The sequence below is a fragment of the Ahaetulla prasina genome, chromosome 3, assembly GCF_028640845.1.
Source record: "Ahaetulla prasina isolate Xishuangbanna chromosome 3, ASM2864084v1, whole genome shotgun sequence".
Taxonomy (NCBI): Eukaryota; Metazoa; Chordata; class Lepidosauria; order Squamata; family Colubridae; genus Ahaetulla; species Ahaetulla prasina.
Genome location: NC_080541.1, coordinates 210,561,844 through 210,582,870, shown reverse-complemented (window position 1 = coordinate 210,582,870; position 21,027 = coordinate 210,561,844). Strand labels below are relative to the sequence as shown.

At 42.5% G+C, this 21,027-nt stretch overlaps 1 protein-coding gene across 1 annotated transcript in view; it reads right to left on the bottom strand.

The window, feature by feature from the left end:
* The window catches only part of TFAP2C (transcription factor AP-2 gamma), a 28,253-nt gene extending 8,072 nt beyond the window's left edge, over positions 1–20,181 (bottom strand). The window contains exons 1-5 of the mRNA XM_058176964.1: positions 19,870–20,181; positions 13,155–13,634; positions 8,713–8,764; positions 6,424–6,646; positions 3,983–4,101 (exon numbers count right to left, since the gene is read on the bottom strand). Of these exons, the coding sequence (XP_058032947.1) occupies positions 3,983–4,101; positions 6,424–6,646; positions 8,713–8,764; positions 13,155–13,634; positions 19,870–19,917 (922 nt within the window). The 5' untranslated portion in view covers positions 19,918–20,181. The remainder of the gene's footprint in view (positions 1–3,982; positions 4,102–6,423; positions 6,647–8,712; positions 8,765–13,154; positions 13,635–19,869) is intronic.
* Positions 20,182–21,027: the final 846 nt, after the last annotated feature.

Below are 21,027 nucleotides of genomic sequence, written 5' to 3'. Positions count from 1 at the left end.
CTGGTTTAGGTTCTTCTCTGTTCCAAGGATAGCGTTGAACCCTTATCAGTCCTTGCCAATCTTTCTTCTCAGCTTTTTATAGGTTTTTAGCTCTGCTTTACTCAGCACAACTTTATAAGGAATTCTTTTAAGAAATCAGGCAGTGTAGCAAGAATTGAAGTTGCTTGTTAGCATACACATTAAAGTATCCCGAGAAACATAGCGATCAAAGAATGAAGTCTTTAGATTCATGCAACAGATATGGAAAAGACAATCTGATTCTTCTGAATCAGTCATTTCTGCAGAAAATATTTGTCCTCATCTATCCATAATGAAACCAACCAACCAACCAGTTATTTAACTGCAATCAGCACTGACAAAACGTGGGGAAAGAAAAGAAAAATAACTGGCAGTGTTAACTATGGTTCCAGTTATACCTGGGAAGGAGAAGAGAGATATTCAAAGCTTGTGATCACATCTGAAGTATGACAGCTCTGAGACTTTAATGAACAAGCTTCACCACTGATCTACAATTATTATGCACTTAAAAAAATGGACAATCCATTTTTTACTGCCTGGACAGTAAATTAAATGCCAATTTTACAGTGTCTATAAAATCTCCCAATCCAAAAGGATGTTTATCCTCCAAGGCAGGGGTCTCCAACCTTGGTCCCTTTAAGACTTGTGGACTTCAACTCCCAGAGTCCCTCAGCCGGCAAAGCTGGCTGAGGAACTCTGGGAGTTGAAGTCCACAAGTCTTAAAGGGACCAAGGTTGGAGACCCCTGCTCCAAGGTTATGCCCTAACATATCCTTCATTCCTTTCTCCCCACTTCTGGTTTCAGTATTAACATCTTCACTTGCAGCTCTGCAGTGAAAACATGTTTTAGGTACAAAAGGCGCTTTGGAATGAAAATGGGGTCACTGGAGCATAGAATTGGAAAGTGCCATTTAAACCTTCAAGTCTAACCTCTTACAGGTAGTCCCTGACTTACAACCATTCGTTTAGTGATCATTCAAAGTTATAACAGCACTGAAAAAGTGACATGTGGCCAGTTTCCACAGCAATCCCCATGGTCCTGTGATCAAAATTCAGACACTTGGCAACTGGTTCATATTTATGACAGTTGCAGTGTCCTGGGGTCAAGTGATCACTTTTTGTGACCTTCTGACAAACAAAGTCAAGGGGTAAGTCAGATTCATTTAACAACCGTGTTATTAACTTAGCAACTGTGGTGATTCGCTTAACAACTGTGGCAAGAATGGTAACAAAATAGGGCAAAACTCACATAACTGTCTCACTTAGTTCAGTTGTGGGCTCAGTTGTGGTCTTAATTCGAAGACTAAAACATATGAAGAACAGCTGCAGGATTTTGATTTAGCTAGTCTAGAGAAAAGACTAGTGGGGACCTGATATCAGTGTTCCAGTATTTGAGGGGCTGTCCATTTCTTTTCGAAAGCACCAGAGGACAAGACAAGAAAAAATGGATGGAAACTAAATCAAGGAGAGAAGCAACCTGAAATTGAGGAGAAATTTCCTAACAGTGAGGACAATTAACCAGTGGAACAGCTTGCCTTCAGGAGCTGTGGATGCTCCATCGTTAAGAGTTTTTTAAGGAGAGACTGGACAGCCACTTATCTGAAATGATATTGGATCTCCTGCTTGAGCAGGGAGCTGGACTAGAAGACCTTCAAGGTCCATTCCAGCTCTATTCTGATTCTGATTCTGACTACCTGTATTGAGAGCGTTGAAATCCCTAGTTCAGGCAACCTTGCACTCACGTAGAACTTTAAAACTGAAGCGTCTTCAATCTGCCCAAACTCTACTTTTAATCCATCCTTGAATGAGTCCATCACCTCTCATGGATCCAGAGCGGAACAGCTCTTACCACTAGGGCGCTTTCTTTTCCTTCAATTGGAATCAAGGCCATTATTTTGAGTCCTGCATCCATATATCTGAAGACTTCCCTTTTCGGAAGACAGCTTGATCAGCGAACACAAATTGCTCGCCTTGCCCTTTAACCCGGAAAAGGCTTTAGAGAGACCAACTGACCTTCCACCAACGATGTAAGTAAAGTCACATTTGCAGCTTTCCTTCTGCCCGCAGGAAGGTTCAAGCCAATTTTGTCCAGCTTCTCCCTTAGTGAGCGGCCCCCGTTTTTAGATTTGGCTCTGTGGATATGAGAGAGAGAGAGAAGGGCGGGGCGGGTGTGTTTAGATGCCTTCGTTGAAGAGGTCACATTTTGAAGCAATTGGGAAATGCAAGTTGCTGACATTCAATACACTTCTGCTGATGGGGGGGGAGGGAGGGAAAAGAGGCTGTGACAAAAACAAGAGCTGACCTACTTTTGAATGTTCCATCACATGAACATCAGAAAGCAAGATGAAAAAGGAAGGAAGGGGGGTGGGAGGAAGAAGGATACGCTTTTGCCTCTTCGTTTACACTATCAAGCATCATTACAATCAGGATGACCAACATAACGAAAATTAAAACCTTTTACAAACACAGAGCATCAAACAAACTTTTGTTGTGGCAGTACCGGTACACGCATATTAAATGCAGCCTTAATTTTTATTTTTATTTATTTATCTAGGATGTAAAAATCCACTGTACGTCTGCCACTACAGATGTCATTTGAGGAGGGTGGATGGAGGGAATTGGGCACACTCCCCAGTTTCTGCAAATTAGGCTATATGTTAGCAATTCTTCTAAAGCAGTGTTTCTCAACCCCCAGTAACTTAAGCATGCTGGTTAGGAATTCTGGAAGTCCACCCATTTTAGGAAATTGTCAAGATTGAGAGACACTGCTCTAAAGCATAGTTAAACAATTCTGGAGAACTGCTGAACGGAACTACTTAAGATGAACGTTATTTCAAAAGGTAGGGTGGGTATGAATGCTACACGCAGACCAAGCTTTGAATTCAAGAACTGGTGGATCATAGTTCATAATCTTGATGAAGCATCACACAATCTGAGTTCGGTTTCCACACAGAATAATATTTTTTTTAAAAAAAGAGCTGAAATTGCCTATCAAAAGCTGAAGACTCAGGTAACAGATTGAAATCTGCATAAGTTAAATCTGGGACATTCTTCCTCGCTACAGTAAGATGGACTGCATTCATATTGTGGTAATTCCCACATTTGCTTCCCTATATACTTATTAGGAGATACAACCATGAGGTCAATTTGTATTCTCTCTTGTGGGGATGTGTTTCTTCATTTGGATAAGGCCTATTAAAAAGCATCCATAAAATAATATAAAGCACATGGCTTTCAGCTCAAGACTAAAACATATGAAGAACAGCTGCAGGATTTTGATTTAGCTAGTCTAGAGAAAAGACTAGTGGGGACCTGATATCAGTGTTCCAGTATTTGAGGGGCTGTCCATTTCTTTTCGAAAGCACCAGAGTGCAGGACAAGAAACAATGGATGGAAACTAATCAAGGAGAAAAGCAACCTGGAATTAAGGAGAAACTTCATAAGAGGAAGGACAATTAACCAATGGAACAGCTTGCCTTCACACATTGTGGGTGCTTCATCACTGGAGGTTTTTAAGAAGAGACTGGATATCCATTTGTCTGAGATGATATAGGGTCCCCTGCTTGAGCAAGGGGCTTGACTAGAAGACCTTCAAGGTTCATTCCAGCTCTATTCTGATTCTGATTCTGATTCTGATTCTGACTACCTGTATTGAGAGCGTTGAAACCCCTAGTTCAGGCAACCTTGCACTCACGTAGAACTTTAAAACTGAAGCGTCTTCAATCTGCCCAAACTCTACTTTTAATCCATCCTTGAATGAGTCCATCACCTCTCATGGATCCAGAGCGGAACAGCTCTTACCACTAGGGCGCTTTCTTTTCCTTCAATTGGAATCAAGGCCATTATTTTGAGTCCTGCATCCATATATCTGAAGACTTCCCTTTTCGGAAGACAGCTTGATCAGCGAACACAAATTGCTCGCCTTGCCCTTTAACCCGGAAAAGGCTTTAGAGAGACCAACTGACCTTCCACCAACGATGTAAGTAAAGTCACATTTGCAGCTTTCCTTCTGCCCGCAGGAAGGTTCAAGCCAATTTTGTCCAGCTTCTCCCTTAGTGAGCGGCCCCCGTTTTTAGATTTGGCTCTGTGGATATGAGAGAGAGAGAGAGAGAGAGAGAGAAGGACAGGGCGGGTGTGTTTAGATGCCTTCGTTGAAGAGGTCACATTTTGAAGCAATTGGGAAATGCAAGTTGCTGACATTCAATACACTTCTGCTGATGGGGGGGGAGGGAGGGAAAAGAGGCTGTGACAAAAACAAGAGCTGACCTACTTTTGAATGTTCCATCACATGAACATCAGAAAGCAAGATGAAAAAGGAAGGAAGGGGGGTGGGAGGAAGAGAAGGATACGCTTTTGCCTCTTCGTTTACACTATCAAGCATCATTACAATCAGGATGACCAACATAACGAAAATTAAAACCTTTTACAAACACAGAGAGCATCAAACAAACTTTTGTTGTGGCAGTACCGGTACACGCATATTAAATGCAGCCTTAATTTTTTATTTTTTTTATTTATTTATCTAGGATGTAAAAATCCACTGTACGTCTGCCACTACAGATGTCATTTGAGGAGGGTGGATGGAGGGAATTGGGCACACTCCCCAGTTTCTGCAAATTAGGCTATATGTTAGCAATTCTTCTAAAGCAGTGTTTCTCAACCCCCAGTAACTTAAGCATGCTGGTTAGGAATTCTGGAAGTCCACCCATTTTAGGAAATTGTCAAGATTGAGAGACACTGCTCTAAAGCATAGTTAAACAATTCTGGAGAACTGCTGAACGGAACTACTTAAGATGAACGTTATTTCAAAAGGTAGGGTGGGTATGAATGCTACACGCAGACCAAGCTTTGAATTCAAGAACTGGTGGATCATAGTTCATAATCTTGATGAAGCATCACACAATCTGAGTTCGGTTTCCACACAGAATAATATTTTTTTTAAAAAAAGAGCTGAAATTGCCTATCAAAAGCTGAAGACTCAGGTAACAGATTGAAATCTGCATAAGTTAAATCTGGGACATTCTTCCTCGCTACAGTAAGATGGACTGCATTCATATTGTGGTAATTCCCACATTTGCTTCCCTATATACTTATTAGGAGATACAACCATGAGGTCAATTTGTATTCTCTCTTGTGGGGATGTGTTTCTTCATTTGGATAAGGCCTATTAAAAAGCATCCATAAAATAATATAAAGCACATGGCTTTCAGCTCAAGACTAAACACTGGGTTCTGAGTGACATGCTGGGAAATTGCACTCCAAGACAAAAAAATTTACATTCTATTAATCTGCATTAAGTACCATTAAAAGAGATGTATATAATATATATCAACTTCTACTGATCCCTCTAAAGCTAAAAAGGATTAGTTATGGTCAGTGTCTGGATGGGATACCACTAGTGTCAGGATACCACTAGCATATATCAGTGCTGTAAACTAGATAGAAGTTAAGTGATAAAATCAGAACCATTCCTAAGGTTGTGGCATACAAGATTTATTCAAGGCTATAAACAAGAATATGGTCAACTAAAGTTCAAGACTAAATTGGCACAATATATAAAGGTCAACAGAACACGATGACTCTAAACTGGTGACACGTTTAACTCCACCGGCCCCAGTTTTGCCTGCTCTTCTCCTACAAGTGGTGGTCAATTGCTTCCACATTGTTGCAGAAAAAAATAACACAGGCATGGCCAAGTAGAATCCCATGATTTAAACTTGACTGAAGGACAACTTTTCTTTGTTCTTCAAAGTTACAGATGATAGCTTTGAGTCTGACCCCCAGCAATTCTGCTTTCAGCAGCTCTTCCATGTGCCAACAGCCAATAATCATATTGGGGTTAGAAGAGCTCCACCTGTCCGTTTCCGAACCTCAAACAACCAAGGAATAAATTGAACTTGGCTGTTTTTCTCAAATCAACGCCTTAATACAATTTGCAAATGGTGCTGTTCTAAAATAATCCATGTATTTCTCTTCACAACCTTTTAACGTTAGACTGCAGTGGGTAAATCTGGTAGAAGACCTGACTTCCTATTCAATTATTTCTTTTCTTTTCTTTTCTTTTTTGCAATGAAGGGTGGGGAGGGGATAGAGAGAATCTGTTTAACAGGAAAAGAGAACGCACAATGAATCCTGTTATGGCACTTTTCAATTCTGGAAAGGCAAAAGGGTGCCAAGGAGAAGAAGAAAAAAAAGTGTGAAGGCAAGGCTTCAAAATAAACTATATTAGGATGCAGCGTTTTATCTCCTGTTTGCAAGATTCACAACCAGGAGAGACAAGAAGCTATTCTGTTCATAGGCCATTCAGCTCCGCAGGTCACCAAGGAAGCCCCTTTGACAGGACACGATTTCACCCGAGAGGGGAGGGGAACGGAAGGGAGAAAGGGCAGAGGAATGATGTGCTTACCTTCGGAGGACTCCTCCCAGCAGAGACGCATTCAGACATTCGGGAGGAGACAATCTTCGCTGAACCTCAGCCACCGTCACTTTGTATTTCGATGTTGAACTGAGGAGAGAAAGCCGGCCAGGAACAGAGCAGAAGACTTCGTTGGGATTGATCACTACACCCAGAAGTCCATCTTTCTGGCAAGGGAGACCTAATGCATTGTTTTTCGTTAGTGAAATGGGACCTGGAGAGCCAAAATATACAAAAACAAACAAACTACGATGGAGTGTTTCTCCCATCTTGCTTCTTTCCTGGGAAGTCTAAACCTTTAATGTAATAATTGCTGAGGTTATGCCTCCCACAACTTGATGTCCTGGTAAATTGGACATTACTTACCATAATCCCCAGCTATTCTATGTCTGATAGCTAGGGATTATGGTATCTGAAGACTTCTAGATACCAGGTTGAAGAAGGTTGCCTTCCATAATGAATCCAAAAAATTTTCTAAACAATTAAAGAGCATTCCTGGCCTAACCTGAAAAGGGAAGGGAACGATCCACTTATTACCTGAAGACACCTGAAGCAGTTATATGGAAAGATTGTTCTTTTATTATTTAACAGATTATTAGGACTGTATTGCTTAAGTGCCTTCCCCAATTATGCCAGATACAATCTATTGTTCTAGCAATTAAGAACAATAGACCAGCCAAGAATAATTTTAAGTAAGCTCCTCTTTTTGCTGTGAAACCCATAAGCCATGGATGAAATGCAAACAAGACTATAACTTTTGCTAAGCTAACAATTCTATGACAAAATTGCTGTCATATTATTGCATTTTGCAGAACTGCGAAATGGACAGCCAATAAACTTGGTAATAATAATAAAACTAAAATGTTCTCGAGTTCATTCCTTTTAAGAAATGAATGCTTTTTTTCCTTCCCCTATAGTTCCTGGAGTGGCATCTTGACTTTAGGAAAATTGAAACACAGAAAACCCAAGTCAGCAGATGTGTGTTTGTGTTAAAGTATGCTCAACTGGCAGTTACATTCTGACAACAATTGAAACCTGACCTCTTTCCCAGGAATATTTTGAGTTGGAGCAGGCAGGAGAAGAAAGCATTAAAGCGTTAAGCCAGACACTTTATTTATCAAAGGAGGAAGATTTTGAAAAGCAGGTGAAACAGACAGCAGAAAAATTGTTCTACTATGAGCTAATTCTCAAATCAGCTATGAGCTGACAACAAAACATTTCTGGTTCTTTTCAGGCACATTTTCCCTCTTGTCACTTTTAAGTTACAGACAAAATTGTCCTTTGATTTATATATTTATTCTAAAAACCTTTGCGGGGGAAGGGGGAGGGAGAATTGTGAAGCAACAACAAAAGGGAAATGTCTGTGCAGTTTCTCCACCATGGGTCTGCACCTCAATCTTTTAAATATCACCAAGTAGAAGCTTGTGATGTGGATATACAACAGCCTTCTGCAACCTGGTAACCACCCCTAAACTCAGGTTAAATTACAGATGTTCATGGATAAGCACATATAATGGCTTGCTGTGGCACCAGAGGGAAGGCTACCTCATATTTAACCAAATAAGAGACCCCTCTTTTTAAAAGGAAAGGGGGTGCTCTTCATTTTTTTTTCTATCGAACAGAAACCCACAAAAAAAAAATGTTGAAGCCGTGGCCAAAATGTTGGTTGCAAAATGTTGGTTAAAATGCAAAAAGAGAGATCATGATCCTCAAACAAATATTTATATTATCCCTGAGATCTTTCATTTCTCCCCCAACTTCTTAGATGAAGGGTTTTTTTCCCTTCCAAGGCATCTAACAACTAACTACCAATGAATGGATAATAACAAGAACAACACATTTTAACAACTGGAACTCCTTCTCCAAAAAGTGCACATTATGTATTGTAACCCAGAACATAACATCCAAGGAATGTTTCCAAGAAGGAAACTAAACTCATTTTAAATCCATTGTATAGATTTAAAGATCCAGACTGTAGATGCTTTTTAAAAAAATATAAATTTGTAAAATATTTGTTTATATTCAGGTTGATCATATCCAGCCTACTTTTTTTCAGAAAAAAATATATCCGTATATATGACAGTTCATATAAAGAACCTGATGGCCTGGGGGGATATTTTACTTTTTTATACTTGAGTTGTTTGTTGTTGTTGTTTTAAACAGTCTCTTTTCAAAAAGGAACATTAAAGGCAATCTGAAACTCCTAAAAAGTTTACAAGTGAAAATACCATCCTATAAAAGACAAAAGAAAACAAACCAGCAGAATGTAAACTTACTGACCTTTTCTTATGACTGTCTGGTCATGCATTAATAAGTGCTGATCTTCCACATTCTGGAGAGAGAATGTGAAATATTTTTTTTAAGAATACAGCAATGGAATAAAATTTCTTCCCGGCTTCCCCACCCAATATACAAACATATTTCATTAACACAGTCCCCTAATTGGTTTTAGCAAAAACCACAATACTTTATAGCAAAGATTTTAATGGACACCTGAACAGGCCATCCGAAACCAACAAAAATTAAACTTTTTTGAAATCGCATCGAGATCAATGGGATGTATAATCATACAAAAAGATCCAGTGCCTGTCAGTTTATTCAAGGAAGCAAGTCAGCAGATTTACTATTCAGTAAACATGCTGCCTTCGTTCCTGTGCATATTTAGAATTATGATATACTGACTTCAAAAGGGCATAGTTGTCACTGCATTCTACTTAAATCCCCAGTTAAACAAGTGAAGTTTATTCATGACTGAGGCATTTAGGATGGCATTGCACACAAACACAGAATCTGTGGGTCTCCATTGCCAAAGGGCAATGATCATAACTCAGAACATTTTCGAACTGACCTTCGAAACGTGGTTCATAACATCATCTTAAGCTATCGTATGGTCGGCCTGCTTGAGACCAGCTGTGATGTGTGAATCCATGCCCAACACAAACTCTGATTTACAAATGACAAGGGAAGCGATCACACCTAATGGCAAAATTAAATCATGAGGGTGAACTGCACCAACATCTGAGCAGTTGGGCCTTATCTCTGGTCTACAGGTAGTCCTCGACTTACGACCACAACTGAGCCCCAAATTGCTAAGTGAGACACCTGTTAAGTAAATTTTGTCCCATTTTATGACCTTTCCTGCCACATTTGTGAAGTGAATGCAGTTGTCAAATTAGTAACACAGTTGTTAAGTGAATCTGGCTTTCCCACTTTGCTTGTCTAAAGGTCACAAAGTCCTCACATGTCCCCAGGACACTGCAACCGTCACAAATGGACTGCCATTTGTCAGAAATGGTGTAGAGTCTCCTGCTTGAGTGGGGGGTTGGACTAGATGACCTATAAGGTCCCTGCCAACTCTATTAATCTGTTAAATATGAGTCCGTTGACAAGCCTCTGAATTTTTATCACAAGACCATTGGGATGCCACAATGGTCGTTAACTGTGAAAAACAGCCATAAGTCACTTTTTCAGTGTCATTGTACCAGTAACTTTGAAGTCACTAAACAAACTGTTGTAAGTTGAGAACTACCTGTCTTTGTTTTCAGAGGATTATTCTAGATAGCCTGAGCTAGTTTGGTGTAGAGATCAAGGCACCTGGCTAGAAATTGGGAGACCACAAGTTCCAATCTTGCCTTAGGCCCAAAGCCAGCTGGCTGAGTGACCTTGAGCCATTCATTTTCTCTCAATCTGAAGAGAGCAGCAAACCACTTGTGAAAACCCTTGTCTATGCAGGGACTTGTCTATGCAGTCATCAGGAGTGAAAACCTGACTCACAGGGACACAAAAAAATGACCTAACCATGACAGTAAAAGACCAACAATTTTGGCAGCAAGCTATAAAACTACTGTAAGACTACACAATGTCATTCTTGGATTACTGAGCTGTGACGTGTCAGTTTAAGTGTCTAAAAGAACACCTTGTTAATGATGCAGGCCTTCTATCCCAACTGGTTAAAATCTGCAATCCATGAGGCAGTTTTATTTTGGAGCCAAACCTGAATATAGGTAGTCCTTGATTTACAACAGTTCACATCGTGACCATTCAAAGTTACAAAGGCCCTGAAAAAGTTACTTATGACCATTTTTCACACTTATGATGGTTGTAGCATCCCCGTGGTCATGTGATTTACATTTGGATGCTTGACAGCTGACTCATATTTATGACGGTTGCAATGTCCTAGTCATTTTCCAACCTTCTAATAAGCAAATGTAATATGGCAGGGGTGTCCAATCTCGACAACTTTAAGACTTGTGGACTTCAACTCCCAGCCAGCAAAGCTGGCTGAGGAATTCTGGGAGCTCCTGGAAGTCCACACAAGTCTTAAAGTTGCCAAGGTTGGACATCCCTGCAGTAGGAAAACTGAGTACACTTAACAATCGTATTACTAATTTAAGAACTGCAGTGATTCACTTGGCAAACACGGCAAGAAAAATTGTAAAATGGGGCAAAACTCACTTAACCAATTCCTCACTTAGCAACATCAATTTTGGGCTCAACTGTGACCCAAAAAGTCGAGGACTACCTATAAATGGACTCACTTAGCTAATTTCCCTTCCGGCCTGGAGGATTTCTGTACAAATGAAATGAACCGCTTTGGTTGTTGACCAAGGAGGCAGGATGCAAATGGAAAATAAAAATGCTCATTGCTATGGCTTCCCCCAATACCTGGTGGCTCGCAAATATGGAATGCTATTGGCCCTCACAGGCTGGGAACTGATTGAGAACAGCTGGTTAGCAAATCCAAACCAAGTTCCCTTCCTTGGAAATGATGAAGCAGAGGTAGATGTGTCATTCATGTAGGATTGTTCCATAACAGGATTGTACAGGTGATGAAGCAATGGAGGAAAAACAGATTCTCACACCTCTGTGTTTGTGCAATGCCTCTTTCGTGCCCGAGTGATATACACACTTCAGGATGAAGTAGTGTTCGGTTTCAAACTCGATTCACCCATACCGGGCTTCTCGTACAGATTTTCAGAAAGGAAATAAGCCATGTGTGTTTGAACAAAACCGTCCATTCTACCAGCATCTCTAGGAGCGTTTTCTCAGCAAACAGAAAATGCTTGCAACGCCTTCCGCTTCCTTGCACAACATGCAAGAATCATTTTACGAGCGTGAAATTCTCTCTGAGTGGATCCTTTGTGCTTCCCAACCCCACCCTTTAATTTAGCATTAATGTTCTTGCACTGACTGTATACATCTTACATCTATTAATCTAGTCACTCTGGATCATCACCGGGAAGGCAAAATGAGTGGATGAACCCGAAGACAAATGATTTTCTTTTAAGCAAGTGCTAAACAACTAAGTAAAAAACACCAGCATCTATTTTTTCCTCAAGGTTGAGGGTATAATGCTCGAATCTGGGCAGGGTAACAGGGACTCAGAGGTTCTCCTCTGATTGAGAGAACAAGCTTTATCCAGAACTGGGAATTTCAACCTCTCCCAATACAAGTAGTCCTCGACTTACAACTACAATTGAGCCCAAACTTTCTGTGGCTCAGCGAGACAGTTCAGTGACTTTTGCCCCCATTTCACAACCTTTCTTGCCACGGGGAATCACTGCAGTTGTAAAATTAGTAGCATGGTTGTTAAATGGATCTGGCTTCCACGTTGACTTTGCGGGTCAGAAGGTTGCAAAAAGTGATCACATGACCCCGGGACACTGCAACCGTCATAAGGCCGTAAGCGTGAAAAACGGACATAACTCACTTTTTTGTCAGTGCCGTTGTAACTGCCAACGGTCACTAAATGAATGGTAGTAATTCGAGGACTACCTGCAAAGCTTTCTTTAATAAGACAGCCCAAGTTTGCCCCAGTTATTAGTTAGAAAAAGCTGATAAAGGAGGATATTTGCAGCTCAGGGTTCAGAAGGGCCCGTGATGCTCTCTGAGCTTGGTTGTTTTCTTGCAGACGTTTCATTACCCAAACTACAGTAGTGACCAAAAGTGTGGAAACCTTTTGGGAAAAGTGTATTTTTGAGGTTTGATGGCTAATAGCACCACTGTCAGGGTTCCTAACTGCCAACCACTGTTTTTTGAGTTTCAAGATAATCCTATTCCACTGCTGGAATGGCCTGGGAATAGCCCAGACCTTCCTCCAATTGAAAATCTATGGAGCCGACTAAAGAAACTTTAGTCAGAAGCGACCCAGCAATAAAACCCAGTTAATAGAAGCAATCATTCAATCTTGGTTTCACATTATAACAACCAAGAACTAAAAGACTTGCTTCACTCCATGGGAAGACGTTGTAAGGCCGTAATTCATGCTAAAGGTTACCCAACTAAGTATTAACTGACATGGTGATCATTTTTGTATATCTCGTATTTTCTATGGTGATGATTTTTGTCTATCTCGTTTTTTCTATGTGGTTCACTTTTCTTCTTTATACTGTAACTGCTATTCTAATAACAAATCCTTTATAAAAGTTACTGCATTACATTCTTGATTAAATGATCTTTCCATTGATATAACGTTATGGTACTACTCCCCCCAGAAAAGTGGTGTTATTAGCTAGTTTTAGAAAACACACTTTTCCCAAAAGGTTTCCTCAATTTTGGCCACTACTGTAGGTAACATTAACAGCACTGATGACATTACCTAGTTTGGTTTAATGAAACGCCTGCAAGGAAACCTCCAAGCTCAAAAGAGCATTAAAGACCTCCACAGTAGCAAAAGCTGCCACAGCATCCTCCCTGTTCTATTCTGACCCCAGAAATGTTACCTGGACCTCTTCCATCTGGTGGGCCATGTCATGCAGTCCTAAGTTCTCTGCTAAGCTGGAAGCATCGAGCCCATGGCCGTGGGGCAGGAGCAGCTCAGATCGCCTGTAGGTTTCTCTTCTTGCCCCAAGGGAGCCGCTTTCCAGAGCTGGGAGATGAGGCACCAAGCCAGATCGGGCATGGTGGGATAAACCGGAAGGGTCTTGGCTGGTCTGACGGTTGGGCCAGCTGGTTTGCTGCTGGCTGGGAGGAGGTGGCGGCGGTTGATGGAGTGGATTGATAGAAAAAGGATCCCCGAGGTGAGAGTAAGGATCACTGGACTGGGAGTAAGGCAGAGGCTGATAGGGGGGAGGGAAATAAGGTGGCTGGAAATCGGAGGTCCCCGAGTGGGAAAGAGGGGGAGCTGGACTGTAGAGATGCTGGCTGACAGCAGAGAGGTGAGGCAGTCTAGGATTCCCATTGCTGCTTCCATCATGCCGGTCCTGAGGGGGGGGAAAATGAACATAACCCCGGTTAGTAACATTCCAACTGGGGAAGAGAAGTCCTGCAATCTGCTGCCATACAGCGGCACTCTACTTGGAGGGCATCACTTAGAAGTAAGCCCCATTGATATATTCTGGTGGTTTGGTGGTTTGTTTGAAAATTACTATCTAAGTATTTTGGGGCCAGTTCAAGTGGAGAAACAAATCTAATACCTCATATGCAAACATAATATCAAACTATACTCCGTAATAAATGTGGGGGGGGGACTTGAATTTAGCTACAACCTTCAAGGAGTCCAACTGAAAGTAGTTTCCAATAGGACAAAACGAAAGTCTCTGGAATTTATGAGACTATAATGCAGAACTATTGACCTCCCCACTTTCTGCTAATTTTCCCTTTAAAATAAAAGTATTTGCTTTGGAGTAAACAATTTAAAGACAGGCCCCTAATTCCACTTGAGATGAGGATCAGTACTCAAATATGGCAGAGATCAATTAAATGTGACATCACTTAAATTAAAACCTGCTGTTTTAATCCTAAATGCAACAAATTAAAAACCAACCAATACCAAGGTTTATTTCAGATGTATTGTATTTTATTCTATAATCTAATAAAATGTTTTATGGAAAAAAAATCCAAGTTTTATTTCAGCTAATATATTTTGGGGGGCCAATCAAGTGGGTGGGTGGGGGAAATCCAATACCTCATACACAAACATAATATCAAACCACACTCCGTAATAAATGAAAAAAACCACCTGAATTTGCAGCATTGTTTGTTTGATTTATTGATTTACAAGTCATATTGATCACCTATCTTATATGATGACTCTAGGCAGCTCACTGATTTATTAAATGTAGATGCCACCTGACTCGCAGTGATTTACAATTGTTAAAACATCTAAAAAACACAGAATACAAAAAAAAATAAAACCAAAAAGTAAAACCAAAATAAGAGAAAGGCACAAAGATGGCAAATAAAATAAACCCAGGAGAACAGAAAGAAAAAGCGGGAACATCAATTGTCCTCTCTAAAAACCTGGGCTAACAGCCATGTCTTTAATGTCCTTTAAAATCCTAGTAGTACGGGAATCCTTCGAATTCCAGGGAATGAGACGCAGAGTATATCATTCCAGAGGGCAGATACTGCTACAGAGAATGTGAGATCTTGGGATCCTGATATGTTGCATTAAATCGCTGGCAGCTATTCAGAAATGCACGTATATTATCCTGAAATATCTGGCTTGCAATCTAACCGTATGCTTTGATTAATCAGAATAAAGTACCATTGAGTTGAAGAAGTTCAATACATAACTTTGCCATTGATTCTACAGATATTGGGACCAAATCTGATTTATTTCAATTGGCTTTTCAGTCTCCCTCCAAAATATAATCACAACTTCCAAGTTATTTTGTTTTTTAAAGAAACTATATCAGTTCTATATCAGGTGCTACGGAATTTACAAAATTGTGTCTCTAAATAACAACCATCCCTTTGCCCACTCATTGCTGCATAAAAACACTAAACACCTTTTTAGCAACTGAAAAGTTAATTAACTTATTAGCCAGAGCTTCTGCCATGGAGCTATAGGACGATTCTAGTGTGTGTGTATGTGTGTGTATTTAATAATATTAATAATAAGTCTACCAACATTCAGAGGTCTAAAAAAATGCATGCACTGTGGAACCTAACCAGTCAGGTAGTACATATCTTCAAGGCTGCTACAGGTCACCAATCATTGATTACCAAATTAGTTAAAATTAAGTGTTAAAACCGCAACCAGCATAACATCTCAATGCGGAGGCCGCTGGGAGTTATGCAGCTTCTTCCCTGTTTAAAAAAAAAGGGGGGGGGGGAATAAAAGGAAAACTGGAAATGGAGGCAAGAGAGGAAAAAAGGGCTAGGGCTTCTGACAGATTAACTATACTGCAGTAGAGGGGTCAGGTTTAAGATGGCTATGAGGTTCCCAAGAAGCCAGATTGTACCCAACAGCATGTCAATTTTGAGACAGTACCAAAAAAAAAAGTTTAAATTAACTCCTGCTCTTAATTTTTTTTATAGGAAAAATTGCTCTCCTCTCCTTCCCACTGCCAACAAATTAAGTTTATTTTCTTGCCCTCATAGTAGTACCCTTAACTCTTCCTATCCTGGCATTGGGCCACCGGCTCTAGAGCCACATAAGTCTTGGTTAAGAGGCTGGGACATTTTCCTAGCGGTAAAGCTCAGCCAACCAGTCACAGATATATTTAGACTTATGCTGCAATTAAGATTCACTGACTTGTTAATTTAATTCCACAAAGAAAAAAAGGAATTCACAGCTCAGAAAAGATGAGCTAATCTGCTTGTCGGATATTTTTTTAAACCAGGGCTGCTTTTTAGCTTGGTCTGTTAACAGACAGCCAGTTTCTATCCCAGAGGGCTGACTTCTCAGTCTCCTTGCACCTTTAATTATTAAATATTGTCTCTATAGTCTTGTTTTGAACTGTCTTAAATATGATTCCATATTATTAAATTTGTTTCGTTTTGCATCATGCCAAACCCCCTCCTCCTTTGCCAGGGCATTTTTTCCCTGTAATCCCTAAAGAAAAGTGAATTTAGGATCAATAAGGAATCCCTCAATTTATAAGGCTGCAATCCTGTACCCAATTTACTTAGCAAGGAACTACCAAACCTATTGGCCTTACTCCCAACATTGCAGAAATCAGAAATGTCCCTGCTCAGCCTGTGAAATCCTCAAGTGTCTAAATGCAGACAGAAGCAAAGCACACTTAACTGGCTTTAACGATTTAACCCTCATTGTGAGTTTGCACTGAACCACAAACTGATCAGAGAACATGTGTTAAGATTCACACTCACACATGTTAAACCATAAAAAACTTAATCAAGTAATGTTCTACAAATGCATCTGGCATCTCTTTATCTTGCTTGGGTAAATGTGCCCTGCCAATACAATCGCTGTGATCTTTAAATATATTCCTAATCAAGCAAAAGGCTCATCGTTTTGATGGAAAATATACCTTGGAGGGGAATTACTCAAGACATACTTGGTTGCCAGAACACAAATGCGCTAATCTTGCTTACTCAAACCGTAGTTTGCTATGGCTACGCATTTGTCTACATTCACACAATGCATTCACCCACTACCCAGCTAGTCAGATTTCAGCCCAAAGCACTTTTTAAGAATCACTAGGGCTCTCCATTTTCCCATGGCCAGTAAAAGAGGATCTGGTTTGGTTCCTCAAATAGGGAGGGGTCAGGACATTTAGGAAGAGGGGGGGTTGACATCCCAGTTACTATTTCTGCTTAAGCCAAAAACCTCCTGTGTGGCTGATACCTGACGCTTAAAAAACAAAGTTGCAGGAAATCAGGCCCATTTAACCAAGACCCACCTTGGGAGCCCCAGCAGGACATTATTATTTTTTTTTTAAAAAAGGTGCAGTCAAATGCAGGCCTTCTCATGAATAAATTAGTTGGGTGGGGAGAAACAAAAGGGAGGGCGAAGCCAGGCTTAAGCTGCGATCAGAAAAGCTTTTTCTATTGCAGAGCAATCGATACCCATTAACTCCCCAATTCTTTTTTTTCACAAGGCTTAAATACCCCATTCACTGGAGAGAGAAAAGAAAAAAAAAAAAGAGGAAGACAGATGCTTTTGTTCTTCAAAGCGGAGGGAACACATGATTTTGGGGGAAGTCCTGTCCATCACCGGCACGGCCCTTCTCCAGCGGGAATCGGGGCCAGAAGCTTGTCAAATTAAGCCAAGCAACCAACCTGAGCACACAACAGGTAAACTAGTCCAGGGCCAATTTCTTACGGATCCTTCAAGGGAAATAAACCCCGCTAGGATTTCCAAACCCTCCGGGCACCCCCTTTTTCCTCGCCCTTCCCCGAGGTGTTGCTTTGGCTGCTTGGTGCTACGGTTTAAAGGCGCGCAAGAGGGGAGGAGGGCGCTCCGGTGCCCTTCGGATGCCAAGATCGTCCACTTCCTGCCCCTTCCTTCCCGAGGCTGCTCCTCTTTCTTTTTCTTTCTTCCTTCCTTCCTTCCTTCCCGCCTGCCCTTCCCCAGAACCAGTCCAACAGGCTGGAGCGCCGGCTTCGGAGGCTCCACTCGGCCAGGCCCTGGCTTCGCACCCCCCCCCTTCCTCCTCCTCCCCGCCCCGCCGCGTGGGAGGACTTGGAAGCCCTGCGCGCACCTCGGCCTGGAAGCGTGCAAAAAAAAAAAAAGTTTGCCTGGATTTCCCTCAGGGCGGGATTGGGAGAGAGGTTTTTTTTTGGGGGGGAGTGTTGTGTTGGAGAGAGCCGGCAGGGATTAATCATTTCCGTTCCTCGGCAAAAGCCAAGCAACGGCTTTTTTCTTTTCTTTTTCCTTCCTCCCCTTTCCAAACTCCTCGCGAGGAAAAGCGTTGGGCAAGCCGGGAGCGGGAGCGGGGGGGGGGGTAGGCGGTGAGGGAAAAGTTGTTGTTTTTTCCCCTTAAAGTAGGAAGCAAGATTTCCTTTTCCTTAAAAAAGAGGGAACGGGGGAGGTGGAGGGAAAGGAGAGGGGTTTACAATCCTATACAGGATTATACAATCCTATACAAGCCCCGTCGAGTTGAACGGCACTTCTTTCTGATTTACCAACGGCTGCCTTCTCACAACACATTTAACCCGCTTATGGGGTGGAGGGACAAACCGTTTTTCTCTATCCTAATTCAGGCGGGACTCTTGCAAATAAAAGCGAAGGCTATAAACCTGGCATCTTGTGGGGACGCGCGCACTCACGGGATATATATAATATTATATAATATAATATATATAGATACAATATATATAATAAAGAATCCGATTTTAAGGGTTTTATGGCAATTCAGCCTACCCGGATTACACGGCTTTAAAGCGATCGTCACCGAAGACTGGCGCAAGGGAGAAGGAAATTTTTATAAAGTTTAAGGGTTCTTCATAGCCTTTGCCGGGTTTTCACGATCTTCCTCCGGGAAGGACGATAGTTAATATCAGGCCGGTCGAACCCACGCGAAATAAGCGCCCTGCCCGTCTCTCGCTGGAGCCCTGGGGCGCTCGTGGTGTCCCAAGCTCTGCACAAAAAAGTTGCCCGGGGGGGGGGGGGGCTTCGGGGGGACGCGAGGTGGATCCGAAAGATCCACCTCGCGGATGGATCTTTCCATCCATTCTACTGGGGGACGGGGAGAGAGAGATCCGTTATCCATCTCTAGGGATACAGTGCACCGAGTCAAAAGGAGACCCTTTACTTTTGGAGGAAGTCAAAGTTATTTAAACGTGACCGGGCTTCTTTTCAAGGACGACCCCGAAGCCGCCTCGGAGCGGACGACGGCGGGGATGCGAGTGAAATCCTACACCTCCCTCTAAAATTAAAAAGCCCCGCTGAAACTTTTTAAAAGCCTTATTTCTGACCATCACGGGGGGGGGGCGCTTTGGAAACTTGTCCAGGAGCCATGAAAGAGACAGGAGAGGCCATAAATTCAAGGCCTCAAAAGCACCCACCACTGCCAGGGTTGAAAAGGGGGGAACCCCAAAAATAACCGAACCCCTTTTTTGCAACGCAGGGGGAAAAGCGCATCCCACTTTTTAAGTTCTCTATCGCACCAAGATTTGCACGCACCGTCTCCATTTTTTTTTTTACCAGGGTCAAAAAAAAAAAACAACGGAAGCGCGGGCATCGCTTTAATACAATTAACCCAATGAAAGCAGAAAACTCAACAGTTCGGAGATCCGGGGAGATCATCTAGCTCGCTCCAAAAAAAAAAAAAAAGTACGTGCAGCCGGTAAGTTAGCAAGGCTCATCCGATTTCCCCGGGACCTGTTTCATGAGTACGCGACTGAACTTGCAAGGTATCCTTTGAAACTAGCTGGACTTCAACGTACTTTAGGACTTGCTCATTAAACTTATTAACTTATTAAGACAAGCCCTATGACTGTCAAGAAAACCCTATTACCATACCAGATACACATGCCCGGGACGCAGCGCTCCTAGAAGCCCAACTACTACACTCCCCAAGTACAACCTGGAGGAACGTTTTACCTTCCAAAGAGCTCGGATTAAAACTCGGGCAACTGGCTACAAAGCTCCCTTGATCTGTCCTGTCGCCCGCCCTCCCTCCCCAACTTCTGCATGGTCGTATACGGAAAATCAGTAATCAAAACAGCAACGAGACGCCCCCACCTACCCACCCCGTCTGATCAATGAGGACTAGCCACATGCCCAGCCTTTTTAAAACTCACCTCGCAGTCTTCTTCGTACTTGACATTGTCTGCTAGTTTCCACAACATGGCGTCCAGTATTCCCCAAAATTAAAAAATGTCAAAAATTTTTTTTAAAAAATCAGAATGTCTATAAGAAGGATATGAACCCGAAAGGGCGGGGAGATATAAAGCACTCCAGCCCCACAAAGTATTGGTAAATCCAAGGAGGGAGAGCGCTGGAGAAAGCAGAACTCTCTCCCCAACCTTCAAGGAGCTGCTTTCAAGACAGGCATAGATAAACAAAGTAGCGGGGAAGAGAAATTCAGCCCGAGAATTTAATAACTGAGGTTCTTTTTACCATCCCGCCACCCTTAATGGCCACCTCATTAGAATAACTCCTCCCTGGGGGGGAGGTCCCAGGAAGAGGAGGAGGAGGAGGCTTCCCCTGACAGGCGGCGGCCAAATTAAGCCAATGGGGAAGCAGCCTTGGAGTTTGAAAAGCCCCGCCCCGCTCGGGCTTTTTGGAGCCTGTCCAAAAGCGCACACACGCGCGCGCCTGGGAAAGCGCCAGCCTGCCCCGAAGGCGACTCACACGCATGGCTTAGCAACGGGGCGGGGGCGGGGGCGGGGGGGCGGAAAAAGCGCTCAATTGCGCGCACAGCAACCCGGCTGGGAGAGCTTCATGCTGCGGCACACGCTTCTAGCTGGACCCCGCGCGGCGAGGAAGCATTTAACCCCTTTGAGGCGCTCCCTTGCCTGGATTTCTCTCCCCAATGGAGTTGGGGAGACGCAAAAGCCAGGCAAGAACGAAAGGGGAGGGGGAAGAGGCCATTCTCGCCGCATGCAAGAATTTCCTCCCAAAAAAGCGTAACGTACCCAAATTCAGAGTGCAAAAGGTAGTGGGAGTTTGGTAATGGGTGGGTGGGGGGAGATTCTTCCGAATGCGCTCACACGACCCGTTGAATCGGGTCAGCGGCCGCTACCGGTTCTTCATCTCGGTTTAGGGGTTTGTTGTTGTTGGGTTTTTTTTGGGGGGGGTGGCTTAGCCCGTGGTGCGAGTCCTATCCGTTTGCTTTCCTTAAGGAGGCACAATCTGTAGGGCGAGCTCGCCATTAAATGGATGGACCCGGCTGCCGGCTTAAGGGAGTTGTGTGTGTGTATGTCACCCTTATCCGTAGTAAAACCGAGATTAAAACA